The following is a 19,786-nucleotide window of genomic DNA, read 5'->3' as shown; positions in this document are numbered from 1 at the left end:
TGGGACTTAAATTTGATATTAGCTTCCTTGATTCTCCCCCCTTTTGAACCTGCGGCGTCCTGTTCCTTAAAATTGCTCTCCTGGAAGACTCTCTTTTTAGTAGCCATCACCTCAGCTAGGAGAGTTTCGGAACTTCAAGCCCTCTGTATTCGTCCTCCTTACCTTGTGTTTCATAAGGATAGAGTTTCAGTCAGGACTAATCCTTCGTTTCTGCCCAAGATACTTCCAAAACAAACCTGAATCAGGCTATTGATCTAACTGTCTTTTTTTCCTAACTATTCAAACAAAGCTGAACAAAAGTTACACCAATTGGGCGTTCATAGGCAATTACGTTTTTATTTGGATAGGACTAAGCAAACAAGAAAATCAGACCAACTCTTCCTGTCCTATGCTGAGGGCAAACAGGGCCTGCCAGTTTCTAAAGTAACCTTATCCAGGTGGCTGTCCTCTATTATTACTTCGATTTATCAGCTGATACTTAAAAAACTCCCTACTAAACCTAAAGGTCATTCCACCAGAGCGTTGGCTACTTCGGTAGCTTTTCAAGCAAGACTACCAATGGAATCTATTTGTGCTGCAGCCACATGGGCCACTCCTCATACTTTCATTTCACATTATAAGTTGGATATGGCCTGTAGGAGTAGAGCTGAGTTTGGTTCCACTGTGCTCAAGAGTCTGTTCCGATGAGCCACCCAGGACTAAGGTGCTAGGGACGCTGTTCCAACTAGCAAGAATGAAGGCAAGAGAGACAACTTAACATTAAGAAGTTATGTACCTAATATAACGTTCCATGTTAGTTGTCTTCTCGCCTTCTTCCTTGCTTCCCACCCTCCATCCCCCTAGCCTGGACAGACCAAGAACAGTCCCTTTTTGAGGCCTTCTTCCTCTGGCTGAGTCTTATCTGGGTTACGTCCTCCTCTGCTTTAGTACTGTAGGTAAACCTTGTAGTTTGGGCAGGTGTCCTTGAAATTTTCTATGCTGTTAGCTCTGCCAAACAAGATCTGGGTATCTAGCACCTAGTATTGTGGGATATGGGAAGGCCTCGAGCCAGTAAATAGCTCTCGAGCTTTAGTAGATGGCTGAGTCGGTGCCGAGGATCGGCTCCGAACCCAACCAGCAAGAAAGAAGGCGAGAAGAAGACAACTAACATGGAACGTTATGGTAGGTACATAACTTCTTCTTATTGTACGAGGTCATTACCATGAAGTAGCACTGTTAATATAGGAAGAAGTTACCATGAAGTAGCACTGTTACTGTACAACGTCATTACCATGAAGTAGCACTTTTATTGTACGAGATCATTAATGTGAAGTAGCACTTTTATTGAACGAGATCATTAATCTGAAGTAGCATAGGAGAACATTACCATGAAGTAGCACTGCTATTGTACAAGGTCATTACCATGAAGTAGCACTGTTAATGTAGGAAGAAGTTACCATGAAGTAGCACTGTTATTCTATGAGAGGTTATTACCATGAAGTAGCGCTGTTAATGTAGGAGTATCACTGTTAATTTTGGAGGACGTTATCATGAAGTAGCACTGTTAGTGTTTGAGGTCATTACCGTGAAGTAGGACTGTTGTTCTAAGAGTTCATTACCGTGAAGTAGCACTGTTAATGTACGAGAACATTACCATGAAGTAGAACTGTTATTGTATGAGGTCATTACCATGAAGTAGCTCTGTTAATGTAGGAGAAAGTTACCATGAAGTATCACTGTTAATTTTGGAGGACATTATCATGAAGTAGCACTGTTATTGTACGAGGTCATTGCCATGAAGTAGCACCGTTATTGTAAGAGGTCATTACTATGAAGTAGTGCTGTTAATGTAGGAGGCAGTTACTATGAAGTTGGACTGTTATTGTACGAGGTCATTACCATGAAGTAGCACTGTTATTGTACGAGGTCATTACCATGAAGTAGCACTGTTAATGTAGGAGGAAGTTACTATGAAATTGTACTGTTATTGTACGAGGTCATTACCATGAAGTAGCGCTGTTAATGTAAGAGGAAGTTACCATGAAGAAGCACTGTTATTGTACGAGGTCATTACTGTGAAGTAGCACTGTTAATGTACGAGGTCATTACCATGAAATAGCACTGTTAATGTAGGAGGAGATTACTATGAAGTTGCACTGTTATTGTATGAAGTCATTACCATAAAGTAGCAGTGTTAATGTACAAGAACATTACCATTAAGTTGCACTGATATTGTACGAGGTCATTATCATGAAGTAGCACCGTTAATGTAGGAGAAAGTTACCATGAAGTAGTACTGTTATTGTACGAGGTCATTACCTTGAAGTAGCACTGTTAATGTAGGAGGAAGTTACTATGAAGTTGCACTGTTTTATTGTACGAGGTCATTACCATGAAGTAGTACTATTAATGTAGGAAGAAGTTACCATGAAGTAGCACTGTTACTGTACAACGTCATTACCATGAAGTAGCACTTTTATTGTACGAGATCATTAATATGAAGTAGCACTTTTATTGAACAAGGTCGTTAATATGAAGTAGCGTAGGAGAACATTACCATGAAGTAGCACTGTTATTCTGTGCAGTCATTAGCATGAAGTAAAACTTTTAATGTAGGAGGAAGTTACCATGAAGTAGCACTGTTACTGTACGAGGTCATTACCATGAAGTAGCACTGTTATTGTATGAGTAATTACTAGGCAGTAGCGCTGTTGATGTAGGAGGAAGTTACTGTGAAATTGCACTGTTATTGTTCGAGGTCATTACCATGAAGTAGCACTGTTACTGTAGGAGGAGGTTACCATGAAGTATCACTGTTAATTTAGGAGGACGTTATCATGAAGTAGCACTGTTATTGTACGAGGTCATTACCATTAAGTACCCCTGTTAATGTAGGAGGAAGTCACTATGAAGTTGCACTGTTATTGTATGAGATCATTACCATGAAGTAGCGCTGTTAATGTAGGAGGAAGTTGCTATGAAGTTGCTGTGTTATTGTACGAGGACTTAACCATGAAATAGCACCGTTAGTGAAGTAGCGTTGTTAAAGTAGGAGGAAGTTACTATGAAATAGCACTGTTATTGTACTAGGTCTTTACCATGAAGTAGCACTGTTATTGTATGAGATTATTACTGTGAAGTAGCACTGTTACTGTACGAGGTCATTACCATGAAGTAGCACTGTTAATGTAGGAGGAGGTTACTATGACGTTGCACTGTTATTGTATGAGGTCATTAACTTGAAGTAGCACCGTTAATGTAGGAGGAAGTTACCATGAAGTATCACTGTTAATTTAGGAGGACGTTATGAAGTAGCACTGTTATTGTACGAGGTCATTACCATGAAGGAGCACTGTTATTGTACGATGTCATTACCATGAAGTAGCACTGTTGTTGTACGAGGTCATTACCATGAAGTAGCACTGTTACTGTAGGAGGAAGTTACCATGAAGTATCACTGTTAATTTAGGAGGACTTTATCATGAAGTAGCACTGTTATTGTACGAGGCCATTACCATGAAGTACCCCTGTTAATGTAGGAGGAAGTCACTATGAAGTTGCACTGTTATTGTACGAGGTCATTACCATGAACTAGCACTGTTAATGTAGGAGGAAGTTACTATGAAGTTGCACTGTTATTGTACGAGGTTTACCATGAAGTAGTACTGTTAGTGAAGTAGTGCTGTTAATGTAGGAGGAAGTTACTATGGATTTGCACTGTTATTGTACAAGGTCATTACCATGAAGTAGTGCTGTTAATGTAGGAGGAAGTTACCATGAAGTATCACTGTTAATGTAGGAGGACGTTATCATGAAGTTGCACTGTTATTGCACAAAGTCTTTACCATGAAGTAGCACTGTTAATGTTTACCATGAAGTATCACTGTTAATGTAGGAGGACGTTACCATGAAGTTGCACTGTTATTGACAAAGTCTTTACCATGAAGTAGCACTGTTAATGTAGGAAGAAGTTGCTTTGAAGTAGCACTGTTATTGCACGAGGTCATTACCGTGAAGTAGCACTGTTACTGTACGAGGTCATTACCATGAAGTAGCGCTGTTAATGTAGGAAGATGTTACTATGAAGTTGCTCTGTTATTGTACAAGGTCATTACCTTGAAGTAGCACTGTCAATGTAGGAGGACGTTATCATGAAGTAGCACTGTTATTGTACGAAGTCATTACCATAAAGTAGCACTGTTATTGTATGAGGTTATTACCATGAAGTAGCACTGTTATTGTACGAGGTCATTACCCTGAAGTAGCACTGTTAATATGTAAGAACATTACCATGAAGTTGCACTATTATTGTATGAGGTTGAAGTAGCACTGTTAATGTAGGAGGAAGTTACCATGAAGTAGTACTGTTATTATACAAGGTCATTACCATGAAGTAGCACTGTTAATGTAGGAGGAAGTTACTATGAAGGAGCACTGTTATTGTACGAGGTCTTTACCATGAAGTAGCACTGTTATTCTACGAAGTCATTACCGTGAAGTAGCACTATTACTGTACGAGGTCATTACCATGAAGTAGCGCTGTTAATGTAGGAGGACGTTATCAATAAGTATCACTGTTATTGTAGGAGGACGTTATCATGAAGTAGCACTGTTATTGTACAAGGTCATTACCGCGTAGTAGCACTGTTATTGTACGAGGTCATTACCGCATAGTAGCACTGTTATTGTACGAGGTCATTACCGTGAAGTAGCACTGTTATTGTACGATGTCATTACCGTGAAGTAGCACTGTTAATGTACAAGAACATTACCGTGAAGTTGCATTGTTATTGTACGAGGTCATTACCATGAAGTAGCACTGCTATTGTATGAGGTCATTACCATGAAGTACCACTGTTAATGTAAGAGGAAGTTACTATGTAGTTGCACTGTTATTGCACGAGGTCTTTACCATGAAGTAGCACTGTTACTGTACGAGGTCATTACCATGAAGTAGCTCTTTTAATGTAGGAGGAAGTTACTATGAAGTTACACTGTTATTGTATGAGGTCATTACCATGAAGTAGCACTGTTAATCTAGGTGGAACTTGCCACTGTTAATGTAAGAGGAAGTTACTATGGAGTTGGACTGTTATTTTACGTGGCCTTTACCATGAAGTAGCCCTGTTATTGTGTGAGGCCATTACCATGAAGTAGCATTATCATATGAGGTCATTACCATGATGTAGCACTGTTAATGTACGAGATCATTACCATGAAGTAGCACTGTTATTGTATGAGGTCATTACCATGAAGTAGCGCTGTTTAATGTAGGGAGGAATGTTACCATGAATTGGCAGTGTTAATGAAAGGAGGAATATTGATGAAGTAGCAGTGTTATTGTACAAGGTCATTGCCGTGAAGTCACTGTTCTCGTATGAGGTTATTACCATGAATAGCGCTGTTAATGTACAAGGTCATTACCATGAAGTAGCACTGTTATTGTATGAGGTCATTACCATGAAGTAGCACTGTTAATGTAGGAGGAATGTTACCATGAAGTAGCACTGTTATTGTATGAGGTCATTTCCATGAAGTAGCACTGTTATTCTGTGAGGTCATTACCATGAAGTACTGTGGTTCATGTAGAAGGAAATGTTATCATGAAGTAGCAGTGTTCTTGAAGGAGGAAGTTATCCAGTTATCCATGAAGTAGCACTGTTATTGTACAAGGTCATTACCGTGAAGTAGCACTGTTATTGTATGAGGTAATTACCATGAAGTAGCACTGTTAATGTAGGAGGAAGTCACCATGAAGTAGCACTGTTATTGTACGAGGTCATTACCATGAAGTAGTACTGTTATTGTATGAGGTAATTATCATGAAGTAGCGCTGTTGATGTAGGAGGAAGTTATTATGAAGTTGCACTGTTATTGTACGAGGTCATTACCATGAAGTAGCACTATTACTGTAGGAAGGAGTTACCATGAAGTATCACTGTTAATTTAGGAGGACGTTATGAGGTAGCACTGTTGTACGAGGTCATTACCATGAAGTACCCCTGTTAATGTTGGAGGAAGTCACTATGAAGATGCACTGTTATTGTACGAGGTTATTACCATGAACTAGCGCTGTTAATGTAGGAGGAAGTTGCTATGAAGTTGCACTGTTATTGTATGAGGTCATTACCATGAAGTAGCACTGTTAATGTAAGAGGAAGTTACCATGAAGTAGCTCTGTTATTGTACAAGGTCATAACCATGAAGTAGCACTGTTGTCGTATGAGGTCATTACCATGAATAGCGCTATTAATGTACGAGGTCATTACCATGAAGTAGCACTGTTATTGTATGGGGTCATTACCATGAAGTACTGCTGTTAATGTAGGAGAAATGTTACCATGAAGTAGCAGTGTTCTTGAGGAAGGAAGTTATCTATGAAGTAGCACTGTTATTTTACAAGGTCATTACCGTGAAGTAGCACTGTTAATATATGAGAACATTACCATGAAGTTGCACTGTTATTGTACGAGGTCATTGCCATGAATAGCACTGTTAATGTACAAGGTCATTACCATGAAGTTGCACTGTTATTGTACGAGGTCATTACCATGAAGTAGCACTGTTAATGTAGGAGGAAGTCGCCATGAAGTAGCACTGTTATTGTATGAGGTAAGTACCATGAAGTAACGCTGTTGATGTAGGAGGAAGTTACTATGACATTGCACTTATTGTACGAGGTCATTACCATGAAGTAGCACTGTTACTGTAGGAGGAAGTTACCATGAAGTATCACTGTTAATTTAGGAAGACGTTATCATGAAGTAGCACTGTTATTGTACGAGGTCATTACCATGAACTAGCGCTGTTAATGTAGGAGGAAATTACTATGAAGTTGCACTGTTGTTGTACGAGGTCTTAACCGTAAAGTAGTGCTGTTAATGTAGGAGGAAGTTACCATGAAGTAGCACTGTTATTGTACGAGGTCATTACCGTGAAGTAGCACTGCTACTGTACAAGGTCATTACCATGAAGTAGCGCTGTTAATGTAGGAGGAGGTTACTATGACATAGCACTATTATTGTATGAGGTCATTGCCATGAAATAGCGCTGTTTAATGTAGGGAGGAATGTTACCGTGAATTAACAGTGTTAATGAAAGGAGGAAGTTATCCATGAAGTAGCACTGTTATTGTACGAGGTCATTACCATGAAGTTGCACTGTTATTGTATGAGGTCATTACCATGAAGTAGCACTGTTAATGTAGGAGGAATGTTACCATGAAGTTGCACTGTTATTGTATTAGGTCATTACCATGAAGTACTGCTGTTAATGTAGGAGGAATGTTACCATGAAGTAGCAGTGTTCTTGAGGGAGGAAGTTATCCATGAAGTAGCACTGTTATTTACAAGGTCATTACCGTGAAGTAGCACTGTTATCATATGAGGTCATTACCATGAAGTAGCGCTGTTAATGTATGAGGTCATTACCATGAAGTAGCACTGTTATTATATGAGGTCATTACCATGAAGTAGCATTTTTAATATAAGATGACATTACCATGAAGTAGGACTGTTAATATAAGAGAACATTACCATAACGTAGCGTTGTAAATGTAGGACATTACCATGAAGTAGCGCTGTAAATGTTGGACATTACCATGAAGTAGCACTGTTAATGTAAGAGGACAATACCATAAAGTAGTGCTGTAAATGTAAGAGAACATTACCATAAAGTAGCACTGTAGATGTAGGATATTACCATGAAGTAGTGCTGTAAATGTAGAACATTACCATGAAGTAGCACTGTAAATGTAGGACATTACCATGAAATAGCACTGTTATTGTACAAGGTTGTTACCATGAAGTAGCACTGTAAGTGTAGGACGTTACCATGAAACTGCAGTATCGAGTATAATTATAATCAGCATCAGCTGTTTCTAGACTTCTTTATGTTCTGCTAAAAATGCATTTTCTTAAAACTCTTTAGTAGGTTTAATTTCATTTGCATTGTATATTAGACTTCTTTAATTCAAGTTTTGAGTATGTGTTTTAAAGTAAAGACCAAGTACAGTGAGTGGACAAAACTGATTTACTGTCAATAATGCTGGTCTAGAATTTCAAACTGAAATCTGATTTTGTTTTTAACCATCATCAGAAGTGACTTGGTTATAAGCTAAGGTGGCATGTTAGAGTATGAACTTTATTTAAATGTGTAGCAACACTTATTTTCTATATAGTTTAAAAATTGATTTGTTGGAAGGAAATCACAGAATCATTTATAGTCCTCCTTTTGTTCTTCAGGTATCATTCCGCTATCATTGCCAGTTGTATACAGAATGGAGGAGAACCAATCAAAAAGTTCGCTTAATGATTCCTGATTCGAAGGGCAACTATTCTACCCAGCATTCCTTACTATCAGCAAAACTGATGAAGAAGAATGCAGACGAAACCATAGTATGATTGCCTGCCAGAAAGTCATGTTCACCAAAATGGGCTGCCCTGTTTAATTTTGAAACTTGTACATGTTACCCATGATTGCTTGGGTATTACTTTCAGAAATGTGACCCGAAATACAGTTCATTCTTGAAAAGAGGCTCATTACTGCCTAACAGCAAAAGTAGCTTACAAGTAAATGTGTAGCAGGAGATGGAATCCAAAGTGTATGCTGAAATATGATTTTTCCCACTTGTGTGAGTCATTTCATTGCCCTGATTTTCGGCCCCATGTTATATGCTAACGGTTCTGTGTCTGCAAGAATTTGCAGACAACTTTGGAGAAAATACCCTTGCTTCTGTCTTTGAAGCTGATGATAGCAGAAGATCAAAGTGAATGCATCTCACCTAACCTGGCAACTGACCACATGGAATTTTCAAAAGAAGTTCATGTTAAATGCAGATTGGCATGGTGTAGCTTCTGCAGAGTATGTAGATCTTTATGCTGAGCCTTTCCTGGCAGGATGGCTCTGAAAATCTTTACTTTGTGTACACAGATGTATTATTAAGTTTTCCCTTCGCTCTTTTAAACCAGCCTTTAACTTCATCAACTTCCTTTTCAGTGTTGTAGTTTATAATCTTGGACTGAAATAATTAACTCCAGATATATGCTGTATAACTTTTAAAGGCAATTTTGGTTCATTAAAAAGAGTTCCTTACAGCTTAGGAATTATGTACTTACACTGTAGAGTCATCACATTGCACTTTGGAAGAATTATATTATCCTTAATACTTTGGAGAACGTTCCTCTGTTTTGTAGCACATTAATATGCAAATTTATGTTATTAACCATGTCAGGCCTGAATTATAGAGTCAGCTTGGTGCTAATGTATTGTGCTGTAGGGCACAAAAATACCTTGACTTTTCTGAAGATTGGCAGCGGACATTAAAATGGGGGGGGGGGGGGGTTAATGACTGGGAAGAATAGGTGTCAGTGTGGCTAAACTTTATTAATTCCCAAGTAGTAGCATGCAGTGTGATATCCCTTTGTAGATGGCTTTGTTTTTCTTTTAAGGTTATTCAGTTTTTTGTCATCTTTTATGAATATTTTGTAGTGGAAGCCTTTGTTTTAATTATCTAAAAAAAGTAAGTGGTCTTGAATATGCACATAAGAAAAAAGAAAAACTCATGGGTGGTTGCAGCCCTCCCCTAACCACCACCACCACCATGTTAACAGTAAAGTGGAGTAAGACAGAGTTCAGCTGAAAGACCTAACTAACATTTATGCAGCCGATCATTGATAAAAGTCCCTGTCACTCGACATTTTGTGTTTCTCTGCCTGTCATTTATTTCATCATTGTGTCTTCTGTCTGCAATCTGTGTTCCTCTCATTGCCCAGAAAATGTGCAGATTTGCAGTTGTTTGTCAGGTATGCTGCCTTGTCCTTTAGCCAAACCATAATGTAGAGAGCGGAGAGGGGTGATTAAGACTATGGGGCATTAACAGGCTCCATCTTTTAAAACCGTAGGTTTTAGTCTCAGTCCCTAGTTATATGGTTAAAGCTGCAGGGCGTTACCAGTTTATCTTTAAACCATAGGCTTCAGTCTCAGTCCATAGTTATATGGTTAAGGCTGCAGGGCGTTACCAGGCTTCATCTTTTAAACCATAGGTTTCAGTCTCAGTCCCTAGTTATATGGTTAAGGCTGCAGGGCGTTACCAGTTTATCTTTTAAACCGTAGGTTTCAGTCTCAGTCCCTAGTTATATCATTAAGGCTGTCGGGTGTTAATCATCTTTTAAACCATAGGTTTCAGTCCAAGTCCCTGGTTATATACTTGGTAACTACCAGATCTAATGTCCAAGGTCTTTGTCTTAAAAAAAAAAAAAAAAAAAAATCATGCTGTGCCGACATTACCTGATTAAAAACGAATGATCAGAGCATGTGCAGAATGGGTATCCCTTGTTGGAAGTGTCACTGATGCCATTTTTGTCTTCTGACTTTGTGGGATGTTTCAGAAGTGACATGACAATCATGTGCTGGTAAAGTTGTGCTCCTGCTGTGTATGCATGTCGGCATCTTTGTGCTTGCTCTGTCTGACGTTCAACACTTGATACTATGAACCTTGATACTTTGCAACTTTCGGTGGAAAAAAATGATACAGTGAGATGCAGAACCCATTGTTAAATATTAAAAGCAATTTTGCAGTGGAGGACCAGACACTCCTGGGCTCCCATATATTTGGGACGTGTCACCCCCAACATCTCCTTAACTTGTTTATTGTAACCTCAAGGTTGTTGCACCTTGGAGGAGGAAGACTTGTCTGCGTTACAGTTTCAAAGTTACTACCCTATTTGCAGTTAAATTGTCACTTCTGAGAAACACATTTAGCTTCCTCTGACTTTCATTGGAACCTGTTCTTTTCAGCATCAGACTTTAAAGTACATCTGGACTAGGTTCAGTGAATGCATCTTTTGACCATGTTGTGTCCCACCCCCTTCAATCGGCCAGGCTCCTTTTGCTAAGCTGCAGCTGGGCGTTGTCAGTCAGCTGTCAAATCCCTGCATGAAATCATCTCAAGTCACTTTGTCAAGGTTTTTAAAAGTGGCTTGCTTTTGTATTTTAAAGTATGAGCTGAGCTCACTGTTGGTTTCTTCTGCCCCAGTTTACAGCACCACATTAGACACTGTAAAGACATTTGCAAATTGTTTGACTACAGTACAGGCTGCTTGAAATCTGAACTTCCCAGCTAATCTTAGCATACCTGTATGAGTCTAGGACATAAAACAAGTGGCGCTATTTTCACATTTTCAGCATTTGGCACTTTTATCAGAGGTACCTGCTGTTGTTCCATCCATCAGAAGTGCTACATCATTTAAGGTTGCTGTGGTTTTAGGCAGTTTGTACTTTGGCGTACATTGGAGTAGCACTACATTTTCTTTAGTAGTTGTGGTTGCTGTTGTCAACATTCTCTTCCTACAATAAAATGCAATTTATGCATGTACAGTTAACAGGTGCAGGTAGTACATGATGGAGAAGACCACATTTACTCCTGCATTTGGCTGTTTTACAGCTAGAGGTTTAACAGCCTCTTACAATGAAACTGTTTAGGAGTAGGCTGTTTTCCGAAGGCATAATAAGACACTGTGCTGTTGTTGCGTGCCTGACGTGATATTGTTCCATAAGCCACATATTGGAAAATGGGCAGTATATCTGCTTGTCATGTTTTGTATAAATAGTACCAGCTATCTCCTTTTTTAGTCGTTTATGCTTTTTTGATTGAGTTTGTTCCACTAGACTAATGGCCTGATTTCAGGGAGACCTAAGGTGCTATTCATATTAAGTAAGGAAATTTGCCAAGGCACAGGTGAAATTTTGCTGCTGTTTTATGCAAGTGCCATTTTACATTCACGTAAGGTATCAGCAGGTAGGTCAGGTGAGAATTCAGTTTACTATCCTACCTGAAAGATGGTTCATTCAGGTGCTGCACCCCCACTCCCATAGTGTCAGTACTGGAAAATGCCTTCAAGCAGCTCATGTGGGAATAGTCCCCACAGACATCTAATCTTTCAGCATTACAGGTGAGTCGCTGACACTACCATTTAGCAAGTAACACTTGTCTTACGTGTTTGAAATCAGACACCGTCAGCTCTCTTCTGTTGTTTTAACAGTTGTGCCTCAATGTTATGTATACTAAGAAATCTTCATTTATCTAAGAAAATATTTCTTGTAGGTAAACTAGAGGAGTTCTAAACTTTCCATGTAGTGTTTTGATTCTGTATGGAAATATTACATTACACGTGCAGCACACTTTGAAAACTTGTCACTGTCATGTCAAACGTGTTGTAATGCAGAGGAGGAATCACTGCTGTTGCACTGAAAACTGAAATAACTATCCATATGCAGCTAAAAATAGATAACTGCTCTGTTTGGTGACTTCATAGAAACTCCTTCAGTTTATCACTGAGGTTTCCACTTACTCTGGGAATAAGTGCATTTCAGTTGTACTTTGCACGTTGCGCATTTGCTTTTCTGAAAGTTTGATGATCTTGTCCAACTCTCCACATGTTATAGTAAAGTACTGAAAAAAATCTGTAATCACGTTGCTGTTACAGACCCAGCATTAGTCATTAAATCTCACATAAGTACACTACCATATCCATGTGTGTGTGTGTGTAAATGGTTAAAGTACATGTTTTGTGGATTTAATGAGCTGACATCCTGTTTAGGATTAGATCTGTCTTGTGTCAGTTCCAGGATAGGATGCAACTCCCATGCAACCCTCAACTGGATGAGGGGGTAATTGGAAAATAAATAAAGGGGACATACAAGTCTTGAACATTGGGTAAAAATTGCAGCAGTATATTATATCATGTTTGCAGTTGCAAATGCATTTCCCATTTTGCAAATACGTTTGTTTTTTTTTTTATTTCTCCAAATCCTTTGGATTTCTAATACCATGACAAGAATGGACCCCATTCTTAAGTCAAAGTATGATTAAAATTCATGAAATTAGTATTTTCAGTCTTTGATGTCAGCCAAAAGAGTTCTTCATGGCACCAGCAATGTGCCCAGTAATTACTCCTGCATTTCACATGGGGTTACATGGATTGGTAACGCATCTTAATACGATTGTAGATTCTTTTTTATAACCATCGTTGCTCCTGCTGCTGTTGGAACTGTCTGGGTATCCTTCTTCCACACTGCTCTCATTTCTGCCTTCAGATCCTGATGTTTTATGACTTTGTGTCTCTCTGTATGCAACACACTGTAGTCACTGGGTGTGGCGATTTCCATGATCAGTGCTACTTTTGTCTTCTTTTCGTAGACCACTATATCTGTTTTTCCTAGCATCTGACTTTTGAACTGTTGGTAATGGGTGATCCCATGTGATATCAACTTCATCATTTTCTATGATGCTTTGTGGCTCATGTTTCCAGTGTTTTTCAGCCACTTCAATACCATAATGTTTGCACAATCCCCAGTGCAACAGTCTTTCCACATTATTATGCCTTTCAGTATACAGTCCTTCTGCTATTAGTATGTCACAACCAGCAGTGAGGTGTAGGACTATTTCACGTTCGGTTTTACAAAACCTACATTTGTCTGTTTCTTCCGCATGTTCAATGGACTTTGTAAACCATATGAAATGTGAAATGTAGTTTACGGAAAAGAAAAAAAAAGCTCCTGAGCATGCTACATTTCCTCATAAAAAAATAAGTAATGTAGTATGGCAGTCTTAGCATGAACTGTACTGTGCCTTGTATAGTTTATACGTGTAGTACAGGACTGTGCCATGTGCAGTAGACAGATGTACTGTTCCTTAACACACATTTTTTGTCATGCATAGAGATGAAAACCATAGCTGAAGAATAATACATACAAGCATATGCTGATGCCTAGCATTTTAGGGCAGGTAATTTTCATTTTAAAATGTATCATATTGCACTCACTGTTTGAGGCTTAGACCTGAGGCTTACACACACACTCTAATCTGGCTACACTGCTGTCACGCTGCTCAGCATGGTGAAACACCTGTCCTTGACTGTTCTGCTGTTATACATGTAACATGTTGTAGGTGGTGTTCACAGAAAGACTGAACTTCTTACCCATCCCTGTGTTACACAGCCTGCCGTCCCCAGCCAGCTCCTTCAGTGCTCGGACTTGGCTAGCTAAATCTTTGTCACTGAGACTGTAGTCAGGCATCCAGCTCTCTGCACCATGGAGCTGATTGTCTTTCTGTTTTGGTGCCAGAAAGGAGCATCTTATTAAGACTTTTTTCTGTTCTGCTTAGTCAGCTTGTTTCCCACTGCTTACCTTGGCCTTCTAAACTGGTGTTTAAAATATCTGTAAAATGAGTGTTTCATACTGTCCTCATTAAGAGGGCTGTTTTTTTCATCGTAGAATCTTATCTTTGTATTGGAAATGCTTATTTACACTTCTTTACATCTTGCATTTTTATTTTGTTTGAGATTCCTCACTTGTAAGGCATTTCTCCTTATAACTGTGCCGTAGTTTAAATGGGTATTGTAAATGTGTGCTGTTATGTGCACTGAGATGTACATGATCTTTCCTAAAGATAAGGGTAGTCTTGTCTGCTAATTCTAAGTTTATACCAGAAATGATGACCAGTATTACCTTAAACCAAGCATCCAACTGCCATCCTTGAATATTCATCTTTAGAACTGAGGGGGAATTCACATTGTGCGGACCAGGAAGCAAGCTATTTGCTTAACTTCTAGGACTGTAGAGTTTAAGAAGATGGAGCAGATTCTTTATTTCACCCTTAGCATATTATGCATTTCTGTTTTCACATTAACTTTTTTTTCCAACTGAGTTTCAGGTTGCATTGGATTTAGGTATGATTTAACAGGCAAGACTTTTTACATGCACCTGTCAGGGCACATCCTCCCACAGGTGTGTTAGTTTCTGCAGCCTTCTTTAGAGGAGTTGCTTCTGCTATTTTTTGTGATGTGGTCACTTGGCTGAGGGTCCAGATTTCTAAGTGTTGCTGGCTAGATTGCATGTCCAAGTCAAGAGGGGTCTGCTACTGCACCTTTTCAGGGTAACAGGTGAGGGCCCTACTATAACTTTAGTGTCATAGTTTGGTGTTCTGTGCAACCATAAAGACCTTGTAGACAGTGGCGGCTGGTGACTTCAAATCACAGGGGGGCTGCAGGAGACGCTGAATGGGTGGGGTCAAAGGGAAGGGGTGTGGTCAACCATAAAGGGGAGGAGCTATGCACAAAACCACAAAAAACTAACTTTAATTAAATACGCTGCCCTGGGTGGCAAACCATCATTATGAAAGTCCAATCAAGACAAAAATAAGTGTAGAAGAATAAAAATATTTCAATGCATTGGCTGCATGACAGCTTACTTAATATCTAGATGGAAACAAAAGGTTGTGAGGCATGAAACAATAAATTACTTTTTAAATACATTACTGGAATGCCAGTCAAAATCAAGTATAAGAAAAACCAGAAGCACTCAACTCAAACCACTTCTCCTTGCACTGCAGTTCTAATTATAATATATTCAGCTTTATTAAAGTACCAAGCAACATGCTGAAAGTAGAAATCTATGTGATGCTCCCACTTGTAAAAATGTTTCTTATCCAAAAAGACCTGCTGCCTGACAACTTGTTTCATGGGGAAAACATGATAAAAGTAAAAATGAAAAGCAAACAAGAAACAAGCTCAAGATACATTGCTTAAAGGATTACTGTACAGGTTATGGACCACACATGATTGGCATTCTGTTTAGTTTACGGGTAAAGTCTGTAGAGATGACTGGAAGTCTCCAACAAGTGTAATGAGCTTTTTAAAATAATGGAATCCTGTCCTTTAATACCCAAGGCTTATACATTATCTAGTCAAGTATTCTCTGCATGGCAACAACAGAAAGGCTTTCAATGTTGGCAATTCTTTAACAGTATGCTTATTAAAGCTTACTTGCATCTTACGATGTCAGACAAGCTTACCTTATGGTCATTAAAGCATTGCTACTTAAACACAGAGCAACAGGCACTTTGAGTAATAAGCATAAATCTGAGTAATAAGCATAAATCAACAGTACAAAAATATGACAGAAACCAGACCATTCTGCAAAATCAAGGACAGATGAAAAGCCACTGTAGTACTTATGCAGTGTGTCCTCCCCATCCAAGGTAGATACAACTACTCCTTGCCTTGCTTGGACACATCCAGAGTCACTACATGGGGGAGTGGGGTGCAACAAGCATGTCACAATTTGAAATCTCGCTGGCTGACCGTGATGGCCCTGACACATTTGTCATACCTCTCAACCTCAAGAGCAAGAAATCTGGACAAAGCCATACACAGAAGTGGGACAAAGGCACAACAATAAGGACAATTTTTAAATATTGCTCTAATAAACTTAGAAAGATAATAGAATAGGTCTTGCATTAGTATGAATTTTCTGAAGGGTATAAAATCTGAAACTCAAATGTCTGTCATTTTCTAACTTCAGTCTTTAGTGATTTGTCACTAATTTGCCAAAAAACACAATTTTATGAAAAATGGACCAAAAATGTGATGCAAAAATATAAAATAGACACACAATACAGCTTCTACCTGTCAAAGAAGGGACACTTTAATATTAGTACTGCTACCTTGAGCAGCTGACAAAATAAAAGAATCTACATGCATTTCAAGTAATCTATAACTTTGATTATTACAGTTATTTCTTAATTGTAAACCCTCCATGTTTTCTTCCAAAATTGCTATTTTTGGAGGGATTATTAGGGGGAAGAGCAACATTTTGAGCCAAAAATTGGGGACAGTTGAGAGGTTGGCTGTGCCTAATTCTATAAAGCAATTTATTTGCATGTACCTCTCAACCTGTTAATGCAGTAAATCTGAACAAGGCCAAATATATTGGGGGCACATATAAACAGTACTAAAATTGCTCTTGTATAAATTGAGACAGTTGATAGAACGGCTCTTACTTTAACATGCATTTTTATGAAGGTTATGAAGTCTGAAACTTATTATTTAGTGACTTCTGGCAAATCATTTAGGAATTAAAACTACAAATTTTATGAACAACAAACCAAAAATAAGCAAAAATCTATTCATTCTTTGAAAATCTGGACAGTTGGGAGGTATAGTTCAGCTGGGCCTGTCTGAGTTTGCTGCCCTTCCCCCCCCCTGACAAAATAATGGTTGAACTGGAGCCTCTGCAGCCATTCCAATTAACCATTACTTGGCTATTTCACTCCATTTACCATAAACACTAATGTGCATACTGCTTTACTTCAATGATTGGACTTCATTTGAAAGTTTTATTTTGTATTTTACAGCACAAACATTAAGTCATCTGTTAAACAAAGCAATGCAGTCTCACAATGAAAACTTAGCATTAAAACTTCTCTGCCCTTGAAACTCACATTCATTGAAACAGCATTGAAACCCACATTCAAAGAAAATACATTTTGCCAGTAGCAGATAAAGATTAATTTTGGGCTGTTTTGAATCATAGGCCCCTTGCATATGAAACATACATGTGCTCTTTGATACACCTTCCTCATTGTACTAAAATTATATTCCTTGTACAATACAGTACACTTGTTAGAGGGTGTTTTAAATTTGTTTTGAACATTTTTCCAGTAAGCAATGAAACAAAACATATGCACCCATAATGGCAAAACTGCCCAGTTGAGAACATTTATCATAAAAAGTCTACTCAGACTTCCACAGTCCACCATTATTAGTAAATATACACAATTCTACAGTCCACCATTATTAGTAAATATGCACAATTCCACAGTCCACCATTATTAGTAAATATGCACAATTCTAAAGTCCACCATTATCAGTAAATATGCACAATTCTACAGTGCACCTTTATCAGTAAATATGCACAATTCTACAGTCCATATTCAGTGAATTCAGTTCTTGCCATAGCTGTCAACCTTAGCACAAAAACCTGACGAAGCCAATAATGGGGGAATACAGTCCCAAAAATAGGGACAAATTCAAAATATTCATCTTAAAAACTTAGAAAATTGCTAGAAAAAAGGTTGTGCTACTATGTATTCTGAAGAACATGAAGTTTGAAATTCAAATGCCGGTCAATTTTACTGCGGACAGAACAAAAACAATTTTCAGCAGAGATTAATACTGCAGACACGTCTTTGTAAAATGGCAGGGCACCAGAGCAAATCCACACAAACACAGGGAGGAGATGCAGACTCCACACAGAAGCCACCCCAACCAAGAATCAAACCAGAAAACCTATAGCTGTGAGGCAACAATACTACCACTGCACCATCAAATCTGCAAGGAATTAAACATTCAGAAACCTGAAGTCTGAAATTCAAATGCCGGTCAATTTTACTGCGGACAGAACAAAAACAATTTTCAGCAGAGACGCAGGGATTAATACTGCAGACACGTCTTTGTAAAATGGCAGGGCACCAGAGCAAATCCACACAAACACAGGGAGGAGATGCAGACTCTACACAGAAGCCACCCCAACCAAGAATCAAACCAGAAAACCTATAGCTGTGAGGCAACAATACTACCACTGCACCATCAAATCTGCAAGGAATTAAACATTCAGAAACCTGAAGTCTGAAATTCAAATGCCGGTCAATTTTACTGCGGACAGAACAAAAACAATTTTCAGCAGAGACGCAGGGATTAATACTGCAGACACGTCTTCGTAAAGTGGCAGGGCACCAGAGCAAATCCACACAAACACAGGGAGGAGATGCAGACTCCACACAGAAGCCACCCCAACCAAGAATCAAACCAGAAAACCTATAGCTGTGAGGCAACAATACTACCACTGCACCATCAAATCTGCAAGGAATTAAACATTCAGAAACCTGAAGTCTGAAATTCAAATGCCAGTCAATTTTACTGCAGACAGAACAAAAACAATTTTCAGCAGAGACGCAGGGATTAATACTGCAGACACGTCTTTGTAAAATGGCAGGGCACCAGAGCAAATCCACACAAACACAGGGAGGAGATGGAGACTCTACACAGAAGCCACCCCAACCAAGAATCAAACCAGAAAACCTATAGCTGTGAGGCAACAATACTACCACTGCACCATCAAATCTGCAAGGAATTAAACATTCAGAAACCTGAAGTCTGAAATTCAAATGCCGGCCAATTTTACTGCGGACAGAACAAAAACAATTTTCAGCAGAGACGCAGGGATTAATACTGCAGACACGTCTTTGTAAAATGGCAGGGCACCAGAGCAAATCCACACAAACACAGGGAGGAGATGCAGACTCCACACAGAAGCCACCCCAACCAAGAATCAAACCAGAAAACCTATAGCTGTGAGGCAACAATACTACCACTGCACCATCAAATCTGTGAGGAATTAAACATTCAGAAACCTGAAGTCTGAAATTCAAATGCCTGTCAATTTTATTTAACATTTGTTAATCAGGGCAGTCTGACTTGGAACAAAAAAACAATTTTCAGCAGAGGCCCAGGAAGAAATAATGCAGACATGTCTTTGTAACATGGGAGGACACAAAAGCAAACCCACACAAACACAGGAGAAGATACGGACCCCACAAAGAAGGAACCCCAGCCAAGAATCAAACCTGAGAACCTGCAGCTGTGAGGCAACAATGCTACTACTACACCATCAAATATAAAGCATTGCAACATTTACAAACCACAGATATTATGAGGAACAGCTCAGATCAAATATGAGGCAAAAATCTGCAATTTTTTTACAAATGGTGGTGGGTAGGGAACTCAAGTCTTTAACACCTGCATACAGGGTACAGGGTTCAAGCCTGAGGTATTCCCTACCACACCACCATGAGCACCTGGGGCATTTACACACACACACACACACACACACACACACACACACACACACACACACACATACACACACATACACAACTCCAGTTACAAGCACCAGCAAACACATACAC

The 19,786-nt window shown here is 39.0% G+C and overlaps 1 protein-coding gene across 2 annotated transcripts in view; it reads left to right on the top strand.

Moving 5' to 3' along the window:
• MARCHF2 (membrane associated ring-CH-type finger 2) overlaps positions 1-19,786 on the top strand; it is a 750,969-nt gene that overhangs the window by 683,079 nt on the left and 48,104 nt on the right. Inside the window, exon 5 of one of the 2 annotated variants that reach the window (XM_044090676.1) lies at positions 8,223-9,674. The exons of the other annotated variant lie outside the window; for it this stretch is intronic. Coding sequence (XP_043946611.1) covers positions 8,223-8,381 — 159 coding nt within the window. The 3' untranslated portion in view covers positions 8,382-9,674. Of the gene's footprint in view, positions 1-8,222; positions 9,675-19,786 lie in introns of those variants that run through there. 2 annotated transcript variants of the gene reach the window in all.

This window comes from Protopterus annectens, chromosome 13.part0 (assembly GCF_019279795.1).
Source record: "Protopterus annectens isolate FY-2018-M chromosome 13.part0, PAN1.0, whole genome shotgun sequence".
NCBI classification, from domain to species: Eukaryota; Metazoa; Chordata; order Ceratodontiformes; family Protopteridae; genus Protopterus; species Protopterus annectens.
The sequence above is the reverse complement of the archived record's forward strand: the minus strand, read 5'-3'. Positions and strand labels throughout refer to the sequence as shown.